General features: G+C 36.1%; 1 protein-coding gene across 3 annotated transcripts; it reads right to left on the bottom strand.

Moving 5' to 3' along the window:
* Nucleotides 1-7,205: 7,205 nt before the first annotated feature.
* DPL1 (dihydrosphingosine phosphate lyase) lies at nucleotides 7,206-26,218 on the bottom strand. 3 transcript variants are annotated; one of them, XM_086586369.1, is made up of 16 exons: nucleotides 25,896-26,218; nucleotides 25,770-25,815; nucleotides 25,446-25,597; nucleotides 25,295-25,354; nucleotides 24,068-24,292; nucleotides 23,838-23,979; nucleotides 23,574-23,624; nucleotides 23,383-23,474; nucleotides 22,373-22,499; nucleotides 20,321-20,336; nucleotides 19,676-19,783; nucleotides 19,510-19,564; nucleotides 19,290-19,436; nucleotides 15,694-15,772; nucleotides 15,003-15,125; nucleotides 7,206-7,628 (listed from the first exon to the last, which is right to left on the bottom strand). In XM_086586369.1, exons 1-15 carry the CDS (start codon nucleotides 26,090-26,092, stop codon nucleotides 15,003-15,005), a joined length of 1,620 nt encoding a protein of 539 aa, XP_086442495.1. In that variant the 5' UTR covers nucleotides 26,093-26,218; the 3' UTR covers nucleotides 7,206-7,628. The 3 variants fall into 3 exon arrangements, with proteins under 3 accessions (XP_086442495.1, XP_086442493.1, XP_086442494.1); XM_086586367.1 differs by lacking the exon at nucleotides 7,206-7,628 and adding an exon at nucleotides 14,252-14,571; XM_086586368.1 differs by lacking the exon at nucleotides 7,206-7,628 and adding an exon at nucleotides 14,252-14,547.
* Between the last annotated feature and the right edge of the window lie 1,386 nt (nucleotides 26,219-27,604).

The following is a 27,604-nucleotide window of genomic DNA, read 5'->3' as shown; positions in this document are numbered from 1 at the left end:
CTATCACCATCCTTATCATCATTCTGAACCATGATAAAAATAAAAAATAAAAAGGGTGGGGGGGGGGGGGTGCGGGTTGCCATTTCAATAAAATTGCAAATGTTTATTTATAAACAAAAACTAATTTGACCACGTGATATTTGTGAAAATGGATTTAGGTGAGAAAATGATGAAAATAAAAGAAAATAGACTTTGATTTCGGAGATAGAAAATCCATTTGAACGAATCATATCTCCAATAAAAGAGTTAGTCTCGATTTTTGATCCCTAATAATGACTCTTCATCTCTGAACGAGCGTTATTAGAGCGTAGAATCGATTCAGAACCCCATCTCTGGGTGAACTTACTCGGTTCCTAATCGTTATAATTATCGAAACACCCTCTCTAATAAAAGAGTTAGTCTCGATTTTTGATCCCTAATAACAACTCTTCATCTTTGAACGAGCGTTATTAGCGCGTGGAATCGATTCAGAACCCCATCTCTGGGTGAACTTACTCGGTTCCTAATCGTTATAATTATCGAAACACCCTCTCCAATAAAAGAGTTAGTTTCGATTTTTGATCCTTAATAACGACTCTTCATCTCTGAACGAGCGTTATTAGCGCGTGGAATCGATTCAGAACCCCATCTCTGAGTGAACTTACTCGGTTCCTAATCGTTATAATTATCGAAACACCCTCCCTAATAGAGATAATCTTCACTCGGGCAGAGTTTTTACTCCGAGATCACAGAAACTAAATTATTATTTTAATTAACAGAAAATAAAATTGAATTAAAAATATTTTAATTAAAAACTGGAAATTAAATTCTTCATTACACTAGGAAAGCAGTAAACTACTCTACTCCTACTGATTGAATGCTAACCATTCCATCTGAAAAACTGAAACTAGACCCTTCTATTTATAGTTTTTTAGACGGTCTAGATTCAATCTATCTAATCTAAATCTAACGGTTACAAATAAAATATAATATCTCAGGGAATATTTTAAGAATATTCTAGGGAATATTCTAGAAATATTATTTAGAATAGTAATGGGCTTGGACTAAATAGTAATAGGCTTTGGCTTTATCTTCATATTCCAAACCGTACGACCATTTTTTGGAAGCTAGATACCATTGCGTAGAGTTTTCTGCACTGATCATTTTAGCTAGTCGAATGCATGAATTAGAGTTAGGAGACGGAAGATATCGCCATTTTGAAGTTTTCTCCTGACTTTCGGGCTGATTTAGGTCAGTTTGACTAAAATCTCTTCTTTAGCTGGCTTAGGGACTCAAGTTTGGATTCTTCAACTTGTTTCATGGTTCTCTGAGTCCATGAGCTTTGCTGGTAGTTTGGAGTTTTAAATGAGTTGATATTGAAGATTTCAAGTCCAAGCTTTATTCGGCTGTATTTCATGCTAAAATGCAGGTTCTATGTGTATTTTATCGTTATATGTTGAAACCTGTGAAAACATAAAAATACAATTAATCTAAATTTATTAAACACATAATTGACCCAAATGTAATGTCTCTATGGAGTTTAAAACACAGTTTTGGGTACTTATTAGTTACCCCTCATTATTAGTTGCAATTAGTGTTACCCCCATTTTAAAATTGCAAAATCCAATAGCTACGAGATGAAGTTTTTTTTTCCCATAAGGAAACATGACGGTTGGATCTTACAAATTGGAAGGGGGAGGGGTTAATACTAATTGTAACTAATAATGGGGGTAACCCTAACTAACTCTTGAAGAAAATTGCTTATTTAATCAACCCAAAGTAAGAGCAAAGCTATACAGTGGACTGATGGATGCAGTTGTTGCAAGCAGGGGTGGACCTACAACAGGGCTAACAGGGGTTGTAGCCCCACCTAACTTTCTTAACGAACCCCCCCCCCGCCCGCTGTTTCTGTTGGGAAGAGACACTACAACAAATATGACATATGACATCACTAATTTTACATCACTTTCAGTGAAGTGATGTCATATGAAAGCTATGACATCACTTTTCTCAGCATGTGATGTAATAATTATCACAATGTTTTTTTAACATCACTTATTTCAAAAGCTGATATAGTAGAGTTGTACAACAACATTTTAATAAGTGATGTCGTGATAGTGATGTAGTAACACTTTTTTATGTCACTCACTATGTCACTTATAAAGTGATGTAATATCCATATATTCAACATCACTTTAAATGTGTTGTCACTCACCATGTCACTTATAAAGTGATGTAATATCTATGTATTCAACATCACTTTAAAAGTGAATTTGCCAAGTTTTCAAAATCACTTATAATATGACTCCCATAAGTGTTATTATTAATATAGCTCCTTTTAATTAAGTTAATTAGTTAGAAAAAAAAAAACCGTAGAAAAAATTAGGTTAACGTTAAAATGTTAAATAGAAATGAAAAAAGGGCCCCGCATGGTTTGCTAGGTTTGCTAGACTAGCCACCCTTAAACAAAAAATAGAAAATAAAAAACCTCTACTATTTTCTTGACTCTTTTCTTTTCTTGCACCAAAAATAGCCCAACCAAATACAAACCAAGAAAACTGGTTATCCTCTTCATCTGTCTTCTATTTCAATCCAGCCTCCAACTTCTGAAAACATTTTGGGCTCATTTGAATAACCGATGTGAAAATATCAGAGGTTTGTTTTTTTTTAATCAAAGATTGTTTCTTTTACACTAACGCTTCAAATAATCTTTCACAGTAGTTGACACCAAAACAGTTGCTAATGATTTCTAACTTGTTGTTTTAAAGATCATTAAATGCTTTTATACTGTTAGGGCTTAAAGGTTTATTGAGTTTGTTTTGGCGTCTTATTATGGAGTCTTACGGTTTCCAAGTCTTCGCGGATAACAGTGCATTGCGTTGCAGTGAATTATTTACTACATTGTTGCCCTAATACTTTGAGCTAGTTATAATAGTTTTTATAATCAGTATTTGATTCTACTCACAGGAGATTGGCCTGGGAATTCTGGCAATCATCGCCTGCCATGATGTCCTAAGAAACAGTATAGTTTCTCTCCCAGGATTGATTGACACAGTTGTGGATCACTTATTTGTAGATGACTCTCTATGCCTTTGCCAAGTTTTCTGGTAAGACTAGCAAAACTACTCTTGGTTATTTTTACCGTCTGATATATGAGTAGTTTGTTTTTTGTAAAATCTTGTTCCAGATCAGTAGTTCACATGGATATATAAGAAATATATAGTATTTATGGATTCAAGAATATCAAGGTAGTGACTGAGTCATAGTGATCCAAAAAAGAAGAGAAAAAAGCATTTACCATCTTCTATAACTGAATTTGGGGCTGTTGGAGATGGGGCTACTTTAAATACAAAGCATTCCAGAATGCCATCTATCTTCAGTTATTTGCCGACAAGGGTATTAACAAGGGTATTTCAGTTATCTTCAGTTAGACCATTAGTACAATGACACAACAACAAAGCAAACTAAAAATACAAGTACAACAATATTAACAAGAACGGAATTTAGTAGTGACTTGAGACTTGCATTGAGAGGCATTATTGAACAAATATTTTTCTTGTCTCAACAAATGAGATGAGAATGAAAATGGCGTGGTGTGATGCTGCTCCTCTTGGCATTATAAATCCAGTGTCTTCCTTTTTCTTCTCATCCATTTTCCTCCTCCTTCTCCACGGTATATAATACCTCTCTTTCTTCGTAACATTTTTTTGTTTTGCTCTTTCTGATTGACCCTTTCAAATTTCTTATTTATTTCGATTGTTTCTACTTGAGTCAATGATTTTATGGAATTGTTTGGAAACTTTGGCTAATTGAAAGTGAACTACACATTGGTGAAGATACTCTTTTGCAACGATTGGTTATACATTGTTGTTCCGTCCAACGGTCAAACCGCTTGTTTTCCTTCGAAAATGATCGATAAAAGAATTTAGTAAATTGTGCACATTATAACGCTTTGTTGCCGATAGTGACTCAAGTCCCTAGTCGTCACCAAGAGGTGCCAAACGGTTCCTTAATTAGGATCAAATTTGGTAACAATGCAACTGATTTTACAGGTACTGAGTAACTGAGGTTAAACAGTGTTGTAGTGATAGATCTGCATAGAGCATTAAAGCCCCATCTTAGTAGAACGTTGGATACCCCATTGGAAGTGATGAGGTTTGAGTTAACTGTCAAATGGCAGTGAAGCATATGAAGGATTTAGTTTCTGTAGTGGTCTGTCATTTGCTAGTAGAGAGACCGAGGCTCTTGCTTAAATGATATCTGTTTAGTGTTAGAGGGTTTGGAACCCTATGGATACTCACATTCCGGGAGGGGTGAGTAGGAAATCTTGGTTTAACTAGGAGGGGTAGTCCAAGGTTGAGCCTAAGTATACGTTGTCTAAAAAGTCGTAGAGGCTATCGGCCTCTTTCAGCTATGGAGATGAGCCACTAATGGTAGTAGTCATGGACAGTGGGAACTGAAGTTTCAGAATGAATCACAAAGTCCAGTCTTATTATGGTAGGGATTTTATTTATGATGTCACTAATATACATGATTGGTCTATATCAATCTTGCATTTAGGTCGTAACTTCTTTGATTTGCAGATTAAAAGACGTACAAAAAAATTACACTCTTTGTATAGTCAGCATGATGCTAAAAACCCGAGCAAATGTTTGTTAAACAATGCAACATGACATATCATCGTCATCACCTACGTAGTCCCGTTGCCTCCACATCGCACAAGAGAAACCTAAGCACCCACTTTACTGTATGCCTGGCCCGAAGCTTACCAACCCCGGAAGGTAATCAACGTGGAGACATAACCAGCTCCAGAGAAACCAAGCACAATGTCTATCATCAAGTCCCGTAGGATTTGAATTATAACATGATTCTAGGAGATTCTGGGGAAATTCAAACCCAACAGTTGAGCCAATGGCTCATGAGTATAGTTTGTGAATTATTCATTAGTATCTCTTTCTTAATGGAGTTCACAAATAGAAAAGAAATGAGATTATATTTTGTATCATCAAGTCCCGTAGGATTTGAATTATAACATGATTCCAGGAGATTCTGGGGAAATTCAAACCCAACAGTTGAGCCAATGGCTCAAGAGTATAGTTTGTGAATTATTCATTAGTATCTCTCTCTTAATGGAGTTCACAAATAGAAAAGAAAAGAAATAAATGAGTTTCCCAATACGTGCGCATGTGTTTGACATGTCAACAGATCGGTGATGAAAATGGAAATTAGAAATGCTATTTATTAGTTTAAGGTAGAGTTTTGCGCTTAAAGTTCTCAATAAGACATTGGGATTCTGCACCATGCATGTAAATAACAATGACATCTTCTTCTTTGAATTTAAGCAGCATTTTCATTTTCTGGTTTTTAAGTATATGTTTTTTTTACTGGTTTTGAAGGGTTGGGCCAATTAATACAGAATGAAGGAAAGGAAAGTTATGACTCGCGGAAATTTGGTTAGTGTGTGAGTGTGGTGTTGTGTGTCTTTGCTTACCGGGTACCGCCGGTATTTATTCCCCATTGCCCTTTCTTTGCCATGGACCCCACCTTGGTGCTTGCTGCCGCGGGGTGTTCTTGTTACCCGGCCTGGTGCCTGCTTCTTTGCCATGGACCTCTTGGTGGGTGTTCTTTGCTTTGCCCCGTGCCTATTTCTTCTTTGCCTTGGACTTCTTTGGTGCTTCTTTGGTGGTGTCATTTCTTTGGTGCCTTTGGTGTTTAGTTCTTACGTGAAGGGCTAAGTATCAAAAGCCTTTGGTACTTAAGTCATGATGGCCTTACTATTTACGGCAACAGGTTTCCAGAGTACGCGATGTCATTCCGAGCAATTCTGATGCCATCCATCCGAGGTGGTGGTCGGTCATTCCAACCGCAAGGAGAGTCATCTATGCTTCACGATTCTTGCCAAGCCAAGGTCATTTGGAGCTTGTTTACATGGTCGAGATCCGGGCCCCAGGCGAGGCACATGGTGGCATTTATGGTGTTTTGAATCGAGAATCGTGGGCATGTCTTTGAGGAGATCAGAGGCCGTATTACTCCATTATATAACATCAAAGCGTATTTGCTAGTAGTCATTTGGGTTCTCCAGTCAACTCAGAGCTGCAACATCCGGACAGGCCTTCCCACAGTGTTTGTTTGATCACTGAGACATGATGTCCTCAGATCCTTTGGAGCCTGGGTCGCAAGCACCCTTGTGTCTGAGATTTGTAGGAGGAAGGGCTTGATGGAGCAAATGACACCTCCTCCGAATTTGAGGACAAGTTATAAGGTGTTAATTATCAAGTTGGGGGTTTTCCCATTATACTTTTGGCTGTCATGTGATATGTTTTTATTATGATTTTGACACTCTGTTGACTGCTTTACACACTTATGTTTCCGACTTTCATGTTTTAAGGTTTACTTGTGGTTATTTGGATTCAGTTATTTTAAGGTTTACCTCATAACTGTTTAAATGTGATTTAAAGATACATTTCATTTTTATTTGATGATAAATGACCAGGAAAATGATATTATATTGGGATGATATTGGCAATTTTGTTTTTGTTTTTGTTTTTATTTTTTTTTTATTATTTTGATAAATGGGACATCACTTTTAAAGTGATTTATAGAGTTATTTCACATCACTTTACATGTAATTTGAAATATGAATGAAAAGTGATGTTAAACGTTACAAGACATTACTTTTGAGAGTGTTGTGAATGGTGGCAACGTGAAAAGTCAGGATTTTCCACATCACTTTTTAATTGATGTCCACAAGTGATGTTATAATGTTTAACATCACTTGTGGACATCGATTAAAAAGTGATGCAAAATTATAATATCACTTGTGGACATCATTTAAAAAGTGATGTGAAGTAACATCACTTGTGAACATCATTTAAAAAGTGATGTGGAAAACCCTGACTTTTCACGTCGCCACCATTCACAACACTCTCGAAAGTGATATCTTATACTTTTGACATCACTTTTTAAGTGATGGGAAATGTCATTTATGTTGTAGTGAGAGTCGTCTTGTCTTCAACATTTACAGGTGGCCACGGTCTAAGATACAAAAATATCCGGATGCCATTGCCATTTGTAGGTGGGTGGGCACACCATATCATTTTATTACATTTACTTGCAATCCAAATTGGCGTGAAATAAGAGAGGGCTTGGAAACGTATAGACAAAAGGCAGAAGATATGCCAAATGTGGTTGTACATGTTTTCAAGATAAAACTGGATGCACTTATGAAAGACTTAAAGCAGGGACGGCGCTTTGGTCAGGTTATGGCAGGTATTACTTGATATCTCTTATATATATACTACCGACACTCGCCCTTCTTAAGATAGCAGACTGTAGTAAAATTTATTGTCACGCAGCGGTATACACAGTAGAATTTTAGAAGAGGGTGCTGCCCGCATGCACACATCCTAATGTTTCTTCATCGTGATGATAAGCCAACTACCATTGCGGATATTGATAACATAATTGCAGCATAACTACCTGATAAGACAACTGATCCAGTAGGATATATGAACATGTTGTGCAGTTCATGATGCGTGAGCCATGTGGATTATTGAAGAGTGATGCACCTTGCACAGTAAAAGGAAAATGTACTAAGCATCTTCCAAAGAAATTTTGCAATGGAACTTCTTTTGATGATGCCGGGTTTGCTGTTCATAAAAGAAGAAACGATTTAGAAACGATTTGAGAACAGCTACGAAGAGTGAGTTGAACAACAGTTTTGTCGTGCCCTATAATAGAGACTTAGTCATGAAGTTTGATGCTCATATCAATGTAGAAATCTGCAACCGGGGGAGATCTGTAAAGTATTTATTCAAGTGCATAAACAAAGGCAGTGATAGAGCAGCGCAACAGTTGTGGTTCAAGCCAGCGGAACAAGCTAAGGTTCAAGAAGTGGATGGTAAAGATGGTGTTATTCAGGAAATAGATGAAGGTGTAAAAGAACCACTTTGATTTCGAGTTTTTTCAATGTTGCAATGAATTCATTCACTTCTCAATAAGGTGCTGATCTAACTCAACCGATTGTTCGCCGATCGCACTGTATACTCTCAATTCTTAATTGCATATATTTCTCTTTCTGAATTATTAGGGAACTATTTTTTTTGTCATTGGTAATTACTTTAGATTGGAAATGCATTTGTTATTATGCTTTGAGGTGGATAAATACGCAGACCGGGGAAGCTACAATGGTTCAGAACACACGCCTATATAGGAAGATAAATTGGCGACTATAACGTTTTAGAACATGCACCTACACGTGAAGATATTTTGGCGACTGGATGTTGGTCAGAAATGTTCCATGGATTATAGAACATGGACATAGGGATAACACTATATCCCAATGCAAAATTTGTTTATATCAGGTACTCACAAATCGATTATTGTTTTTTTGGGTTGTTTATATCAGGTACTCACAAATCGATTATTGTTTTTTTGGATTAGTTACCCATTAATAATTCCAATTAGTGTTATTCCACTCTATCCCTTTCATTTTCAAAAATATTAGTGATACCCCAATTACAAGATCCAACTGCTAATATTTTTGGATCTTACAAATGGGAGATAACACTAATATTTTTGAAAATGGTAGTAACACTAATTGCAACTAGTAAGGAGTAAGTTTAACTAACCCTTATTTAGGGTTTAATTTAATCTCTTTTATGTTTCCTTTCAAAAATCAAGATTTTGTACTCCAAAGAGAAAATGTTTTTAGGCTTTTAATGGGTATGCAAGTAGACAAGTTATTGTAATCTCGATGTTTTACCAACTCTTTACACCTTATTATTGTAGATGGCCATTCAGTATGCATAGAGAAGGTCAAAAAACTTTACAGTCATGTTCTGTTCAAGGACTACAGATATTGGTGGTCCTCAACTGAAGGCTACCAAAGATTCAATGAAGAATATTATTACTTCCTACTTTATCTTCTCAAATCCCATCTTCTTCGCATTGGGTATTCATTAAGGCTGTGTTTGTTTACTGGCAAATGGGGGTGGCAAACCATATTTTCCCACTAGATGCACCATTTGACAGTGTTTGACTGCATTTAAGGACAATGGCAAACACTATTTACATTTTGCCGGCAAATGAAATTTTCCCACTAGAAGTGGGAAAATACAATCCACCTCCCACTCTAAACTCTTTTGCCAGCGGAAATTTGCCACCGATCTATCTCTCGAGTTCTTCTCTTGTCTCTCTCATTTCAGAAGACACCTCTCTCTCCGCACTCCCTCGAGCTCACCAGGTACCCCCCTCTCTCTGTGTCAATTGATTCCATGAATCAATTTCATGTTTTTTTTTTCTCTCTCGCCTGATTTAAACAGGTTTTAAAATGGTGACCTAGGCTATGACGAGGCATTGGGTCTATTCAATCGTATGATTCAGAAAATTCAAGTCAATTGTACATCTATAGTTTAAAAGTAAAAAAAAATCAACTTTGTTCCTTCCAGATTGATTGGTTATGAAGGCCTAGATGTTATAAACCCCGACGGAGGAACAGAAGATGCAGAAGAAGAAGCTCATAAAGGAAGATAGAAGCAAGAGGTTTTTTTTTTGTTTTTTTCCCATCAAAAAGTTATTATTGCTTAGGGTATTGTTAAGAATCTTTCAAGAAAACATGAAATAATTAGAGTATTATGAAGTATGTTTCACCCAAAATTTATTTTTCCAGGATCGTGATAGTTATTGGAGGATGATGCAAAACTATGTTGGCGCAGATATCACCTCCATGGTCACACTTCCTGTTCTCATTTTTGAACCAATGTTGTTATCTTTGGGGTTAAAATTTAGCGTCCCTAGTAGAAGATTAGGGAATTTGAATGTGTTGTTAATTACTGCCATAGTGTGATAGTAGCTCTTCTTCTCATGATTGCTTATTTTTACACTGGAACTCTCTTTGGCACCAATGCCCCACTCTTAATTCCGCAGGATAATTCATTGTCTTCTTCTGGTAAGTTTTCTGCTTTTTGTATTAAAAATTTACACTTTTTACTCTCACTTACCAATACATTGTAGTGGAAACTTGATTGTTTGTTTGAAATTTCGTATTTTGAGCTTGGGGAAATTGCTCTTTCAACTTTTTATTCAAAAATTAGTTTCCTTTGATGTTGCATTGTTGTGTTTTATGATTTTTTTATTGGTGCATTGCAGAGAACTCAAGCTTTAGAAACAAACTAGTCATTACTTATAGAAGAAAACCGATATCGATACCTAAGAATGGGATGAACGTATGCTCAAAATAAGTACGTACACCTTCAAATCTTCAACAATTAAAGTAGAAGTTTCTTTCTGTATCAATGATAAAACTCCAACATCTCTTATATGATCTCGGAAACATGTTATGTTTCTTTCTATGGATATCGAAAGTGAATGATCGCACAATGTAGTACTGACACAAAATGTTTACCTCTTATAAAAAGGGAGCTCATAGTATCATTAGTGCTACTGTGGTAATGATTGAAAACAAGGGTTTTTTGTTTTCTGTTTGTATGGAGCCATGGAGGTGTAATTTTTCTCGTAGTTAGTTGGAGATAATTTGGTATTTGTTCAACTAGACTAGATAGTCTTAAAACTAAAGTTATGAAGGCATAAGAATGGAGGATGAAGGTTCTCTAAGATTGGAACAAATAAAGTAAGGCACCAAATAAATACCACTTATTCTTCATTAGTAAGGTTATCCATAAGCATAGATGTGATCCTTTTAGGCTTTTCGGTGGGGATATTATCTTGGGGGTTAAAACTTGGATTGGAGCCGATGTTGTTACTTTCACCACTCTTCTTAAGGGACTCTCTTTGCAGGGCAAACTAGTCGTAGCTGTCGAGTTACTTGAGAAGATTGTGGACAATGGGAGACGGAAGTTCATTCTATAATTAGAATGTTGCTTGTTAAGTTGTTTTAATAAACACGTAGTGGATCTTTAGCTCAAATGGTAGAGCACTTGGGAGTTGGAGTGTATCTTCATGTATCTCAAGGTGATGGTGGTTCAAACCCACCAAGATCCTTAATTATACTTATCCTTTGAGATATTTAACTATTTGTCGATGTGTTTTAGAAAAAGGGGTACAAGTTGCCTGTGGACTCTGTGAATGATGATATGGGGTGTGTGTGTGTGTGTGTGTGTGGTGTGGTGTGGTGTGTGTTGGTGGTGGTAGGTGTGTCTTTGTGTCTTTGGAAGGTGGTGGATGTGTGGTGTGTGTTTTGGTGGTAGTGTGTGTGTGTGTGTGTATGTGTGTGAGTGTGTCTTTGTCGGGTGGTGGTAGTGTGGTAAGTGTGTGTGGCGGTGGTGGTCTTCTTTGCTTCTTTCTTGGTGGTGTGGTGTGGTAGTGTGGACTGGTGTTGGTCGTCTTCTTGGTTCTAGTTGTTGTTGTTCTTCCGGTTCTAGTTGTTGTTGTTCTTTCTTCTTTGGTCCACGTCTTTGCCATCGGGTTCTAGGTGTTCTTTGCTTCCGGGTGCTTCTTGTTGGCATGTGGTTATGTTTAGTAGAGGCCGAGGCAAAAGCTTGTAGTGAGAAGATTAGCACAAAGAGGCAAACCGAGGGTCCTAAGCCCGGTTTTATGGTGGAGGGTGCTTCTCTTGAGGCGGGTCACACACATATCCCGTCTGACGTTATTCTTGATCTTAAAGGCGGATATTAGATTGTCTGGGGTATTTTAGATTTTCTTCTAGTTTTGTTGGTGCTCTTTTTTGGTATATAAACACTGTCTAAGAACTTCATTATTATGCACTTCTTTTTTCATTTTCTTTTAGATAATTTGAAGTCTTTGGTTGTATGTGTATTGTCTTTACTTTTATTTATTTTGTATATATATATATGTGTGTATTGTCTTTACTTTTATTTATTTTGTATATATATATATATATATATATACAAAATAAATAAAAGTAAAGACAATACACACACAACCTATATACTTCATTGAGTTTGAAAACCAAAAATATATATTTTCAAAAAGTTGAAATATTATTTGCCACTGGAAAAAATCATGCAAACAAACACTGACAAACCTGGCAAATCTCATATTTTCCCACTATAAATTTTTACAAACAAACACTGGCAAACTGATATTTTCCCACTACAAATTAGCCTGGCAAAACTCTAGTGGGAAAATACTGGCAAATCAAATATTTTCCCACTATAAGTTTGCCACTAAACAAACACACCCTAAGAGATTATATGGTATATTGGTTAAACTATTTTCCCATGGAAAAATTGATTAATTCTAGTAAAAGATGAGTTTACTTATCCAATTATTTTCGTGACTGACATCGCCCATTTGCAATCTTCATGTGAATACACTCATCAGGAATACGCTGATAAGCCATGACGTTATAGATCATTTCATCCAATCTTTTTATGAACTGTGTCTTTCTAACTTATACCTAAATGAATTTCTTTTTATTTTCTTCTTTTTTCAATGGAAGTTTAAGAAATATATTTGTGAATGTACTTCTCTCAACCGTAGTCCGTGCAACACGGGGTTGACAGACTCGTCTAAGTAGTGCTACATGGACCTACTATTGCGACTTACTATTTGGATAACGTTGGTTTACATTGCAATACACACTGATACGTATTTCTATGTAAATCAATGATTATGACTTTTGACACATCAATATGTCCAAATAATAGGTCAAATAAGTGGGTCGGTCTAGAAACGGCAGACAGCAAATTCAACCAAAAGGAAATTCTTAAGCGGTAGCAACAACAATCAAGGGAATTAAATTCCAATGCAGAAATTGAATTTGAGATGAAAGTTCATACGGAATTGACTTCGAAGGAGAGAGAAAGTAAGGTTTGTCTTTCTTACACTCACATGAGAGACTTTCGTCTTCCACGCATTATTTTTCTTGTTTTTTTTTTTTTTAATTAGGAAAAAAAAAGTAAGCCACGGAAAAAGCATGTGATTGTTCAACATCACTATGCAATTTAACGCTAATAAATCTATCTTTTAGTATGGGGACTCGAGATCTTTTTCCATTAGAGCATTTGCAGTGCAGGTGAATAAAGGGGGTTTATGACTATAGTCACCAGTTTTGTTAAAAAATGGTTGTGCAATGCAGAGGTGAAAAACTGGTGACTTTAGTCCCCAGTTGATTTCAAGGTGAAACATTTCACCGAAATAGTGGCTGACTTGTTAACTTCGGACGGGATATTAGATTCCGTCTCGTGTGTTTTTTTCGATTTTTTTTTTTCGGACAGAATGCTTTATTCTGTCTCGCGTGTTTTTTCGGTTTTTTTTAACTTCAGACAAAATACCGGACAGGATGTTACATTCCGTTTGGATCAAAAAGCCTCCAGACGGAATCTAACATCCCGTCCAAGATATTTTATTCATCTTTGCATTGCACAGTTTCACCTTGTTTTTTACCAAAACTGCTGAGGTGGCGGTGATAAGGGGGAGATTATTTTCACTTGCATTGGGAATGCTCTTAGAAAGAAGTAGTTTCAACCTATTTTTATAAAGACTTCTAACTACTGCCTTCAAACACTGTATCAAGAGTAGGGCAGGGAATCGGGTCGGGTTTGACCCGAACCCGACCCGACCCGAATCCGAATAGCTCGGGTTCGGGTTGATTTTTGTATCCGTTTATTTATTCGGTTCGGGTTCGGGTTCGGGTCTGTCGGATTCGAATTCGGATTCGGATATATTTTTTGGGCTTTTTTTGAATTTTTAGTGTTATCCGATCGGGTTAGTCGGATATAATCGGGTTCGGGTCGGGTTCGGATATTAAATTTCGAATATAATCGGGTTCGGATTCGGTTTCGGATATTATAAAACTATTCGGATTCGGATTCGGATATAGCCATATCCGACCCGAACCCGACCCGATCCCTGCCCTAATCAAGAGTTATTGGGTCTGTTTGGTTGGATGTAAAAGTTGGCAAATCTGAAAATTATTATTTTAGAAAGTTTTGTTTTGGAAACTTGTACAAGAGATTTTTTTTTTTTTTTTTTTTTTTTTTTTCAGATTTCTTCATGCTTTGGTTGAATTTTTTTTGGTTTTTGGAGGTTTTAGGATTCTTTATAAATTTGGGTTTAGAACCCTAATAGTGAAAACTAGAGGAGTGGGGAAGGAAGCTCCAATTTCACGAGATGAAATTTCAATTTCAACGATATTGAAATCAAGTGAGGAAGAAGACAGAAAAAAAAGCGACAAGCGTTTTAGAAAACTTTGTTGCCAGTTCAAGTTGCAAAAATATCTTTACATTTTCATGGTTTTAGAAATATTTCCGGAATTATGGAAACACGTGGAAAACTTTCTAAAACAAAGTTTTGTCATGTTTTCAACGGACCATTGATTGTTGGTAATACGATATTCATAGCTCCAATATACAAAAATGGGAAACTTGTACGAGTGTTGAGAGCATAATATGGGATTTTCACAACTCTGCAATGCCGTTAAGTTCCTTACCAATTTAGGGGAATTGAGAGTACTTGCCAAAACAAGACTCACACTATGGTGCCTTTCCGGATCATAGGCCTCAAGGACTAGTTTTCTTTTCTAAGGAAGACCATATTTCACGTTGAAGAATGACGACCATCTTTTCAGTGCTGTTCACGACCCCTCTGAATTCAGTTGAATTGGGTTGTCTAGTTAATCATAAACATCAAATATTTGGTAAGAGTTTAAGAGTGTAAATCATGCCAAATTAAACGTTTCATTATGGTCTTACATGGGTTTGTTTATTTTTTTCCAGCAATACCAAGGTCTAATATGTTGCGGTGATAACAAATGTATTAAATTCAACAGGAATGGATTACTGTAACTGGGTTTCCTATTAGCTGAATGAATATAAGCATTTTGAGAAATCAATAATGGGTGTGTAAAATATGGCTTTTATATGTACAAGATATCAGAAAGAATCCTGAATCAATGTTTCCTCGTGTAAGAGGGTTTTCCAAGCAATGAAACATCAACGAATCAAGGTGAAGGTCGCTTGTCATTTTCAAATTTGAAAGGAATATGCAGAACAATCAAAACCCAAATAAATGAAAACCATTTGCAGTATAGAGGGATTCACCTAGCAAGAACCATCCATAAAATCCACCAGTAAATCCTGAACCATTCCTCTATCAGGCATTCTCCCAGCAGCACCATAAATTGGAGCAAGTCCTCCACTAACAGGACCTGGATGTTTTTTTACCTGAATAAATTATCCACAGAAAACAAGATCAGTCTTTCAGCATTATTTTTTCCTTTTTCATTTTCTTTTTTAAAAGGTGTATTTTTAGCATAAGCAGTGGAACTGCCACCTAACCCATCTTCAGCAAAATGTACACAAAGCTAGAAAACTCATCCTATCCAATTATACAGGGTATTGCAGTGAACTAAAATGAACGAGAAAACCACCATAACAATGGCACTCAAGTTTAAATTTGTTAATTTTGCTGGATAGCACTGCAAATGTGTTTTTAGGAATTTCTAATTGTTTTATATGCTAAACAAGATCATGTTGAAATTTCAAAAGTACTTTTTTGCTAGCCGGTGAGTCAATAGAATTCAGTCAATCCACCTGATCAATTCCATGATCTCATGGTGAGGCACTAGTAAAGAACAAAATTGAATCGTAACACATACCTGACATATCACATGCTTACTAGTTCTGCAGTATTTTCTATCAAGATAAGTGGCACCTAGGATTTCACTTCTTTTATTTCTTTTTTCTGCTTATTTCTTTTCTTTAAAAATTGCCAAATAGCGTAGAGACTTACAGTTTGAACAGATTCCTTCAAGTCTCTCAGGAAGTCTTCTACAATCGGAACATGCTGAAGGGTCAAACAGATATGAATGCTGATCCACATGGAAAAACAAAAAGATGAGTTTAAAACTGTATGTAATTGTGTTACATGACAGATGTTGATGTATCCGAAGGCGGAAGCAACTTCGAATCAATAACACCAATGAATAAAATTGATAAACACCCAAAAACTTAGGTTTCAAAGGGAAAACGAATTTCCTTAATTCAATCTCTTGATTAAACAATCCAAAAACAACCAACCTAACAATGAAGGCCTAGATGTCTTTATATAATAAACCTTGTTCCTAATTCTATTTAGAGTCCTAATAGGAAACTGCTACTTACATAACAAATAAAAATAATAACTAACTAAACTAACTACTATTAATTCCATGCCCATGCATCAGACTCCCCGGCTTAAAAGCAAACTCGTCCTCGAGTTTAAGAAGAAGAAAAGAGAGAACGTTGTGGCAGACTTTGAACAGTAGATGTAGGAGGAATTGGAGACAATACAACCCGTTGGCCCCGAAAAATGAAAAGAATAGGTCTTTGGCAAATATCATCATAAGTTGTATCTCTATCATATTGCCATGGTCGCCCCAATAATAGATGGCAAACAGTAGTCATAGAAATCACAGTGCACCAAACTTCATCTTTGTAAAGGGAGCCAATGGAGAAAGGAACCAAGCAACGACGAGTAACCTCAATTGCACTACCCTTGCTCAAACCTTGTATTTTGTATGGTTCTGGAAGCGGTCCAGTCTTCAATTGGAGATTATCAACCATTTCTTGTGAGACAAGATTATCACTAGAACCATTATCAATAATTACATTGCAAAGTTTGCCTCCAACAATACAACGAGTTTCAAAAATGGCAAAACGATGCTATGAAGGTTTATCAGTAGAAGATATAACCAAGGATCGACGGATCATCAAAGCAGGAACACCAGAATCAAGAGGTGTAACAACCACAGACTGAGTCATACTATGTGGCAATTGTGTAGCACCCATCTCACTATGATCATTATGGACTAACGCCACTCTCTTTAACTATGGACAATCACTTTTCTTATGTCCAACTTTGTCGAACTCAAAACATGTAGCCTAAAAAGTGCTTCTAGGAACAGAAACTGGATGTGGTGTAGCAATAGAAACAGAAGATTTATGCAATTCTTCAGCTTTAAGAGCATATTTGATAGCGTTAGACATATCAAAAATATCTTTAAATGCCAAATCTTTCTGTATTGATTGGTTCAAACCACTCAAATATCTTCCTACCTTCTGTGCCATAGTCTCGGATAAATCAGCCCTGGTGGCCAATAAAAGAAACACCTCGGTATACTCAGTCACACTCGTAAGCTTTTGTTTTAAATTTTGGAGGCGCATAAATAAATCCCTCTCATAATCACGAGGAATAAATTCTCTTTTCAGCTCTCGGCGCATCTTATCCCACGTGGTAATTTTATTGTAACCCAATTTAGCACGAGTCAATTGAAGTTCATCCCACCAAACAAGTGCATAGCCCGTTAATTTAGTCGCAACTAATTTAACACACTTAGGATCCTCCAAATTTTTATAATAAAAAACCTTTTCAATCTTATTTAACCAGTCAACAAAAGCATAAGGCTGTAATTTTCCATCAAATTCAGGCACATCCAATTTAATATCACCCATCTGATTCTTCTCTAAAATACACAATAAACGATTAATATCAAAATTACCTGGGGGGTGCTGAAAATTTCGATGCCTTGGATTTCTCCGATTTCTCCCATTGTGACGAGGTGGTGATGGACTAGATGAGAAGTCTGAAGGATCAGGTGGATCAAAATCAGGAGCAATGCGATGGGGCTATCGTCGATTTCGTCGTGGAGAACTTGGTGGTGAAGCTCGTCGACCACGGGCTATGGTAGCACCCTGGTGGCATCTAAAATTATGGTGGGCATGACCATTAGGATTGGGCCTGAAAGCATGTTGTGCTCGGCCTTGGGCCTGGTCTGGATAAGCCCACAGTTGGAAATTAGGTGCAAAATTAGAACCTGGTCCAGTGCTAGTAGCATAATCAGTAGAAGCCCAATTTGGGGTTTCAATCTCACGAACAAACATACATAAAAGGAATAGGTCTTCTTCCCCAATGAACTGGCTGTGGAAGACGATCTGCCAGGGGAGCAACGCTTGATCTGTGAGGTAAGCTTGCTGATTTTCTTGGCGACCTCCTTGATTGCGCTGATAGTGGTGGTTGCCAACTTGATTTGGAGGAACCAAATTCGGAACTTGGAGGAGGCGAGTTCGTAGATCTTCTCCTTCAAAATCAAGATTTTTGTTGCTGTAAGTGCTATGATTTCTCTCTCTAACTCCATGGGTGTGGTAGAGAGTTTGAATTCCACGAATTGGAGATGGTGGGTTTGATATGCTGTGATTGTGGGGCTCTGCAGCAGCCACCCATTGAGCAATACGATGTTCCGTATCGCTAGAAACTGTGGGTGAATGTGGTCTAGAAGGTGCGTGACTACGTTGGCGAGGTGCTGGAAGATCGCATACATCGACATCGGAACTGGAACTATGCAAACTGTGATCACTAGGGGCATCGTCTTCATCCCTTGGCACGAGTTGCTCTACAACAGTTGCGGTACGTCGATAATTAGGTACGAGTTTCGACAACATCTCCTTAATCTCTCGCAATTTCATCTTGCTTCCTTGTAGTTCTTCTTCTACACTGTTTAGTCGTGTATTTACTGCCGGTGGTCGTCCGCATCCTCTTTGTTGAGTGTCCATGACGAGCAAACCAAGAAAAAACCTAAAAATCTGATACCAATTTGATGTATACGAAGGCGGAAGCAACTTCGAATCAATAATACCAATGAATAAAATTGATAAACAACCAAAAACTAGGGTTTCAAAGGAAAAATGAATTTCCTTAATTCAATCTCTTGATTAAACAATCCAAAAACAACCAACCCAACAATGAAGGCCTAGATGCCTTTATATAATAAACCTTGTTCCTAATTCTATTTAGAGTCCTAATAGGAAACTACTACTTACATAACAAATAAAAATAATAACTAACTAAACTAAATACTATTAATTCCATGCCCATGCATCAGATGTCCATAGTAAATTTAATTTACATTTAACGTAAATAAGGATTCATCCAACTGAAAGGACTCTGTTTGGGAATGATTCCTCAAATATGAGGCAATCGCCTATCGCACCCATCATATAATATCATTCTTTGGATTATATCCTCAAGAGATGGGATCAGCTGGTGTTGATCAGATTTTATACGGTCCTGCTTTTGCTTACCAATTTTTGTTGCTTTTATCCTTTAAAGAGAGGACCACTTTGACCACATGTCGACTGGCTTGATGTAAAGAAAGAAAACATTATAAGATTTATATGAACCCAAGACCAGCTAATCCCACCTCTATTCTTCGAAGATCCTTCTATATGCAAATTGTGAAACAAAATCTTACCATGATACAGTATTATTAGGAGATAAATCCAGTAACTGCATCAGATGTTACTTTCCTTTTTCTTTATTTTAATCAAAACTAGAGGTAGTAAACAACAAACCTGTTCGGCCTCTGCAAAGCATTCAAATGCCACCCTCTAGATGACATTTGATCATTGACTTCAAAAATATCTATGTCATTAGATCCAAAAGCAACTATTGTCATATCTGGCCTTCCAATAATAAATAGCTCAGGTATATCCTTTATCCTGTAAAATAGCCATCATAAGCAAGAGTATAAACTAAGCACAATTGAAGTTTCAAGCAGTAGATTTAACTGACCCTCTCTGTAAACTCTTTGATACCTCCATGATCTTTCTAGTGTTATCCAAGTAACCTACGAGCATTTTAAGTTCCAATCACATAATTAAAAAATTATCATAAAAGTCGCACTGGAAAATATGCAAGCATTTACTATCAAAAGATAAACAAGTTGAATTTTTATCACCTTCTTGCCCTAAGGCCAACATAGCTGCCCAAGCCCCAGCAATCAATCCACCAGGCCTGCTGCCAGCAATGGTTGGAGAAACGTAAAGACCACCTGACCATTCCGTAACTGCAGCATAGAGAAATAGTAATATGTCCATTCAAAGGCTAACAATTTAGGGATATGTACAGATGCAAAGAACTGTAGTAAGAAGTTCTGGATGATGTATAGCAGAAACAAATTCAAGTGAAATTAAAGAAAACCTGTCACATGTAACCTATTTTATCTCCCTACTTCAGCACTAGTTCTTGTTTTTCTCCTTAGTATGTACATGCTATTCAAATTTTCAATCAAGATCCAGCAGGAGTATGAACAAATACTTATTGTACATTTATGTACCATTGCTCGGGTCACATTTCAACACAAAAGCTTACTATCTTACATTTTGCAACTAATAAATGAACATAAAAAGTATTTTCAATTTTCCAAGCATGTCAAACGCATCTGCTTCAATGTAAAATGGGTCCCAATTGGGTTGAGAAAACTGTTTGATTTTTAAGCCTAAAAAGATTAAATTTACAATACTAATGAGCACAAAATAGAAATACTCGGTGCATATTTTAACAGTACGATACAGAGATGATTGCAAAAGAGAATAAAACTTACCAGCAACAAATTGGTGCTGTTGATGAAGGAAGCAACAGTTGATCAGTTGACATAAAAGTCCAAAAAAGAATTAGCATTTTGTAAAAAAAGATATTCAGATTATGCATCAAAAAAATAAAATAAATAAATAATATAAAAAGAATCTCAGAAGTGTATGTGCAATGGGAATGTACATAACAAGGGACACTATCAAGAAGCATTAACTCGTTGGTCAACTAGTAAAACTTAAAAGAAAAAGTTCCACAGTTTCTACTCTCTGCTACGTGCTGCAGAATTACTCAACACGAACTTGAAACCATTTTAAGTTCGGTTTAATGTTAAGAGGTCGAAACCTGTTTTTACACGGGCTTGTTCGGTTTTCATGTAGATTTAGCGAAACCAATTCTAATATACTTTCCTATCGCCTAATATTTTAAACCATTCTCAAGCACCCTTATCCAAGATAAATATAGAAAAATAAGAATAATAAGTGTGAATCATCTCTCATGAGCTATTGGCTTCGGTATTTGTGGGCACATCTCTGGATCGGACAAAGTAGGTAGTCAATATTTTGCTCCTTTTTTTCCCGTTAGTTCGACACAACATTGGGATTACATCAATTCCTAGGATGAAGAAGATGTATATGATTTTGGTTTGGATATGATACTCCTCTGTAAACTTTGGAACTCTGTTTGTCTATGTAAATGGATTTGGCTTAATTCCAGATGGTTTCACATACTTTCTTTTTAGCCATCACAAATATTTATGTTCTCTAATAAATAATAAACAGTTTCCTCTTACAAATTTCTGGTTAGAGATTACTAGTGAATATAGTAAAATTACAATTCTAGCTATTGAAATAAGAGAAGAAGACAATTTGGACAAGAAAATCGAAAAGACTATACGGCCTTAATAGGATTTGGCCTTCTATCACACATCCATATATAAAGAATATAGTAAGGCTTGCATAATCAAAACATCCTAGACCTCGGGAAAGGACCCTTAGAACTCCAAAAAGTTTTGCTACCGCCACATTTTAACATCATGGTTTGATATTTGTAATGACTTCATAGTATATCTTTGGTTTAGTTGAGGAATCGTGCAGCTAAATCCCACAGGTATATACCGAAGGGTAAATTGGAAGAATGACAGTAGTATCAAGGTAGCACCAAATTTTAGTCTCACGAATTAGGAATTAGTCTTAGAACCTGGGTATAAGGGTGTAATCAGTCACAAACACATACATCAAGGCCTTTTGGAAAAAACCCACACCCATGGACAATGAGAAGCTACGCTAAGAACCGCAAGGTGTCCAAGAAAAGGGCACTGATTATCCAGACACATAAATTAAACAACTACCCCTCTTCGATTATATTATCTGGAGCATAGTTATCAAATCGCATATCGTATCATATATCGGTTTTCATTTTTAGCGTATCGAGTCGTATCGTGTATCGTATGATACGCTTGAAATAAACTTTTATAGTTTTATATGTCTTTGTGCATGTGTATGTAAGTTTCAGATACATATATACGGTTTATCACGTACAACATGATTAATGTATGGTAAAAAAATGTCATCATTTTGAATAAATGGGTGCAAATTATTATCATACATGAAGGACTAAGCAAGCTCTTACTTGAGTAAGTAAAGACGCTTTGCATTAGGCTTGTAGTTCATAAAAACTCAAACTTTAGATGGCTTTCCAAAGCTTAGAACGGAAGAATAAAACCTAAATGACTCTTATAAACTCATTTTTGGATAAAATTTTTCATAATTTCACGTGTTAAAGTGTATCGCCCGATACAGGATGTATCTGTATAGAGTATCGTATCGTGCGATACTGAACATTATCGATACAATAGTGTGATACGTATCATTTATCATTTCACTTTCAATATGATACATATCGTACGATACGTATCGTGTATCGTACGATATTGACAACTATGATCTGGAGTGTTCTACTACTGAATAAACAAATAAATGAAGCTTTCTTTTAACTTGAGAAAATCATGTCCATGAAGCTTTATTTTTAATTAAAAGAAAACACATCAATGAAAAATTAATACCTTTCTAATGGTATGATTCCTGTATAAAACTATGCTTGTCCCTTTGGGAGCCAATCCATATTTGTGCACATCAGCTGATATTGATGTTACCCCTTCAACAGAAAAGTCAAAGGGTGGAATTGGATACCTGAAAAAGAAATTAAATGAAAACCATAAGAATACCCAAAAAAAAAATACATTTAAAACAAATCCAAACAAAAAGAAAGCTAGAATTGTACTGATTTAATTTAATTTATTTTACTGATTTACATAGGTACGTATATACCAAATCCAAATAAAGATGCCGATTAACATTTTACGGGCCAACAGAAAGAGGGCAAAACTTGTCTACAATTGTTGTTTATCTGTTACACATAAAAAGGCCGAAATGTACTGCTCCCCAAATACGTAATACTTCAAACAGTATATCCTAAAGAGAAACGCATAAATGTTTTAATCTGAGAGGGAATTAGATAACGGACACAATTTAATTTAACAGGATGAGATTATTGGTATGAACTTTTCTCATGTTCACTTAGTAATGCATCATCATGAGCCAATGCCTTGTCCCAATAATCAAGTACACCATTAAGAATACTCCTAGAGTTTGATTCCATTATAAGCAAAAGTAGTGTATTTACTCTGACCAATAGATACCGCTAGTAGCCTAGTAGGAAACAAAATAAAGAAAATTCTGAAGTGTTTTCAACATGGAAAAGAAATATCAATGAGCACTAGTGAAGGACGGTTTGTTCCAGGATGCCTTCAGGTGATATAAGAACTGAATATCATTGATGTAGTATGAAAAACTTTAATAGCGTATCTTATGCCTTAAAGCTAAATAGACTTGAACGAGATGCTGAGAACTGCATCGCGTAGAAGCGTGGGACAATAGTATTAAGTGGCTAGGATGTCCACTGCACTAGTTTTTGTGCTGAGCAATAGTAAGAAGTTCTACGTATTGTTACAATAACAATTATAAAAAATGAAACAAAAACAAATTTGAACATGAACAATCGTGGCAAACATACCCAAGCTTACGAGCAAAAGGCAACACAAAGCCACCAAGACAAAGGTCTACATGCAAGCATACTCCAAATCTCAATGCTAATTCACCAAGCTCCTGCATAAATAATGGAGTACAAAAAATGAACAACCAACTCCAAAGAAGAACTATGTCAACGAAATAAAATTAAAAGATTTTAAAGATAATGAAGCATACTTCAATAGGATCAATGATTCCATGGGGAAAACCCGGTGCAGATCCAACAATCTGAGAATGCATTGAAAGATTTTAAACGCAGAGTTCACATATGAGTGAAAAGATGCCCCTATCTAACAATAGCACGACGCATTTAGAATATATACCATAGAGATTAGAGAGCTACTATGCTCAATTTCTTAATCCAATAATACATTTAATCGGAATGTCAGAAATACAGTGGAAGATGTTCAAGGGCACAAAATGATTATATTGCATACTTACAAGTACAGTGTTCTTGTTAATAAAGGGTCTGATTGCTCTCACATCTGCTTGAAATTCTTTGTTAACAGGTACCCGCCACAACTTGATGTTAAAATACTGTGCAGCCTTGTCATATGCTGAGTGTGCTGATTCTGGTATTATCCTGTTTTGAGAATCAAATTTCAATGTTGTAAGTTGTAACCATTACAAGAATATTTACAAGATCGTTACGAAATAAAAACCCAACGAACATTTCAGGTTTCGTGATCCCCTTCTTTGTTTTCATATAATCTCGGGACGACTTAACGGCTAATAATATACTCTCAGTTCCGCCTGATGTCATGTTGCCACAAATTTCTCCTCCGGAGGCCTTTTCTTTACTGCCAAGCAGTGCAGCTGTCATTGCAACAACCTCAGATTCACATCTTACTACACTTTGAAATACATCGAGATGCAAGGGATTGGTATGTGAAAACCTGAAAAATAGACAACTTCCTGATTACGGGTACCAAACAAAATGTATACACTAAATTTAAAGTTAAGGTTGCAGAGCTGTACATTATGAAACTGATATCTGAAAACGAACAGAAAGAGAGTAACAGTAATTAAAACCAAATAGATAGAGTAAAAAAGTTATATTGGCCAGTAAGATACTCATCCATTGTGTAACTCCACAAAGTAGGCAAACAAATTTCTCTAACACCAAAGACTATAAAATAAACATTTTTCATTCTTTACTATGCTTAGCATGGATATGAATTTACACTAAACTCTTTGTTATATTTCCTCTTTTAACACTAGAGTAAGGAAAAGTAAAAAAATAAAATAAAATAAACATCAAATTATAACTTCATCAAAGTTAGCCTCAGCAGTAAAACTGCATTTTGGTTCAGAAATTTTCTGAGTTGTGACGAGAGAAATTCACGGGCTGAGATTTATAGGTACTCTGGAAATTTCTACATCTCTTTCTTTCAATTACAGATGATAGTCCATAAGCTCATAATCATCCAGAACATAATCAAGATCATAATACACGTTAAACATCTAGGTAAAATTAAAAGTTGTGTAATATTACATTTCTGATGAAAACAAAATTGCTATGTGGGATGTCACATGGGTCAAGGAGTAACTGCTTTTACAAGACCTTATCAGCTGTTTCTTTCCATCTTAAGTGGTGCGATGATCTAGAATACCTATCATTTTTATATCCTTTTAAGGACCAAAGCATAGTGATATAAAATTTTATCAGCATTCAACGAGCTTGAACACAAAATGACATTAGTATAATAATTCTTTTTCACTACATCTGGTGGTACCGTTTGCACCAGTGGTGAATGAAGATAGAGAGAGCAGGGATCAACACATATTCATTAAGAAATAGCAAGTCAGATTCTTTTCAGTTCTAGTTTTAAACATCAATAGTTCATATCAACAAAAACAAATGTACAATTGATCCATGCTCCATGATGTTTACTAACATTGCATATGCCTCGTTGATCAAAGAAAAATGCCCCTCTGATTCACTTCCACCAATATATCTGCATTAGAACCATGACAATTAGTTAGTGAAAGAGGGTGCTGCAACAAAATAGAGAGCAACTGAAAGTAAATATAAAATAACAGACATACACTGTACCAGAGCATTTTCCTTGCCAAGCCACGTCATTTCCTTTCCAATCTCTCAACTTCTCTATCACTCCTCCCCCAAGTCCAGTTCTCGGCAGTTCTGTCAACCAGCCAGCCTTTTTAGATTTACTGCCGGATTGCAACTTCTCTACAACCTGAACAAATAGATTCATCAACAGCATTTACTTACTGGCTAGAAAAATCTACTAATTAAAATATGATATTAGTAATCGTAACTCATATTACTCATAAAAACCAAATACAATTAATATCACCGGTCCCACACCAACAACAAATTCAATGTTTTCCGTAACCTCTCTCTCTCACCTTTTGTTTCTCAGCTTCAATACGAGCATTCACACCAGGTATCAACCTTCAAAAAAAAACATTAAAATAATTTAATTAAACAGATGAAGTAATAGTAAAAAGTTTAAAAAAAAAAAAAAAACTTACTTGATGGAAGACATGAAGAAGGATATAAGAGTAGTTTTAAGACCTTTATCTTGAACATAGTGGAAAAAAGATTGAAGAAAAGAAGTGATGAAAATAGTAAATAAAGGAGTGAGAATAAGAAGAATTGGTTCGTATTGTGATAGATATGAGTTTGTTGAGTTTCTTGTTTTTTCAACAAATGAAATTATCTTTTCCATTTTTTGTTAGACAAGAGAGAAAGAGAGAAAGAGAGAAATGACGTGGGTTTTTGGTTTATAAGGGAGAGGAGGAGGTATCGAGGAGTTTGCGTTCACGTCTGTTTTTGTTGGTAGACTGTCGTAACGGCCCCACTCAAATACTCAAACTGTGGTGAGTCACTGCTTGAATTATTATATATATATATATATATACGTACCGAGGTTCCTCAATGATTGTGGTTTAATGCTGCTGTCATTTTCGCTGCTTCTTTTTTTAGGTTGGTGTAAACGATAAATAGATCTTTAAATTAGTTCGTTGTATTAGTTTTTGAGTCACTCCCTTTAATTGTACCTCAAGTTGTAACCAACATTCTCTATTTATTATAAAGTTAGTGACATCCGTGCACACTTAACAGCATCCCCAATGGTTAAGTTAATTGTCATATTTGACAACTATTTGTAGGTGTGCTCCAATTTCTGTGTCGATTTTGTGTTAGTTTTAACAACCAATCCCATGCCAATATTGATATCGGATTGTAACTCTTCAGACGTAAGGTGATATACTAGTATTTGCTCGTGCAGTAGTACACAAATACGCGTGTTTTCAGCGCCCCCGGTACCACACAGATACGCACACCTTTGGTGCCCCCGACGCACATCCACCACCGTATAGCACAGATACGCGCGTCTTTAGCGCATCCACCCCCCTCCCTTAACATTATGAAATTACATAATTAACCTCACAGTTGTTAAAAAGCTACATGTATGCTAGGAGAAAACCAACCGTGAAAAGGCAATGAAGTCTTTTTATGTGGTAGTGGTGTATGACTTTGATAAGATAATGTTATAGTGATGGTAGTGATAGTGTATGGCCGTCGGATAGAATTCACAAGATCATGACATGTATCATAGATGATTTGAATTCCAATTTTGTATTTGTCAAAGTCACAGGATATTTATGTAATTATACCTAAAAAAGGGCATTAGAGTCTTTTCATTTGTCTTGACCAAAAACATCACGGTCAAACTCAGTTGACTTGGATGTGTTGTGGTCTTGGGGGGTAAACCTCTAGATGAAAGAACTATGGGGGTAAAGCTAATTGGCCTAAATTTTGGGGGGTAAACATCTAGATGAAAGAACGAAGAGGATAAAGCTAATTGGCCTAAGTTCTGGGGGATAAAACTATAAAACTATTAAAAGTGCAAAGGGCAATAAAGTCTTTTTACATATATTGACCAAAAAGATAACAGTTGATTTGGATGTGATGTGATCTTTGGGGGTAAACCTCTAAATGAAAAAACTGGGAGGAGGTAAAGCTAATTGGCCTAAGTTATAGAGGTGGGGGGGGAGGTAAAACTAGAAAACTGAAAAAACTATGTTATTTGTTATTTTTGCAGCAAAATTTTGTCACAAAAATAATCAATTGATTTTGTGGTAGTTTTAGCCATAGTACAAAATATCCCGATATATCGCGATATTTGGGGATATCTATCCAAATTTTAAAAAAAGATATATAAATATCACGATATGTT

This window comes from Coptis chinensis, chromosome 2 (genome assembly GCF_015680905.1).
Source record: "Coptis chinensis isolate HL-2020 chromosome 2, ASM1568090v1, whole genome shotgun sequence".
Lineage (NCBI taxonomy): Eukaryota > Viridiplantae > Streptophyta > Magnoliopsida > Ranunculales > Ranunculaceae > Coptis > Coptis chinensis.
Note: the sequence above shows the minus strand (reverse complement) of the source record. Positions and strands in the feature narration are given on the sequence as shown.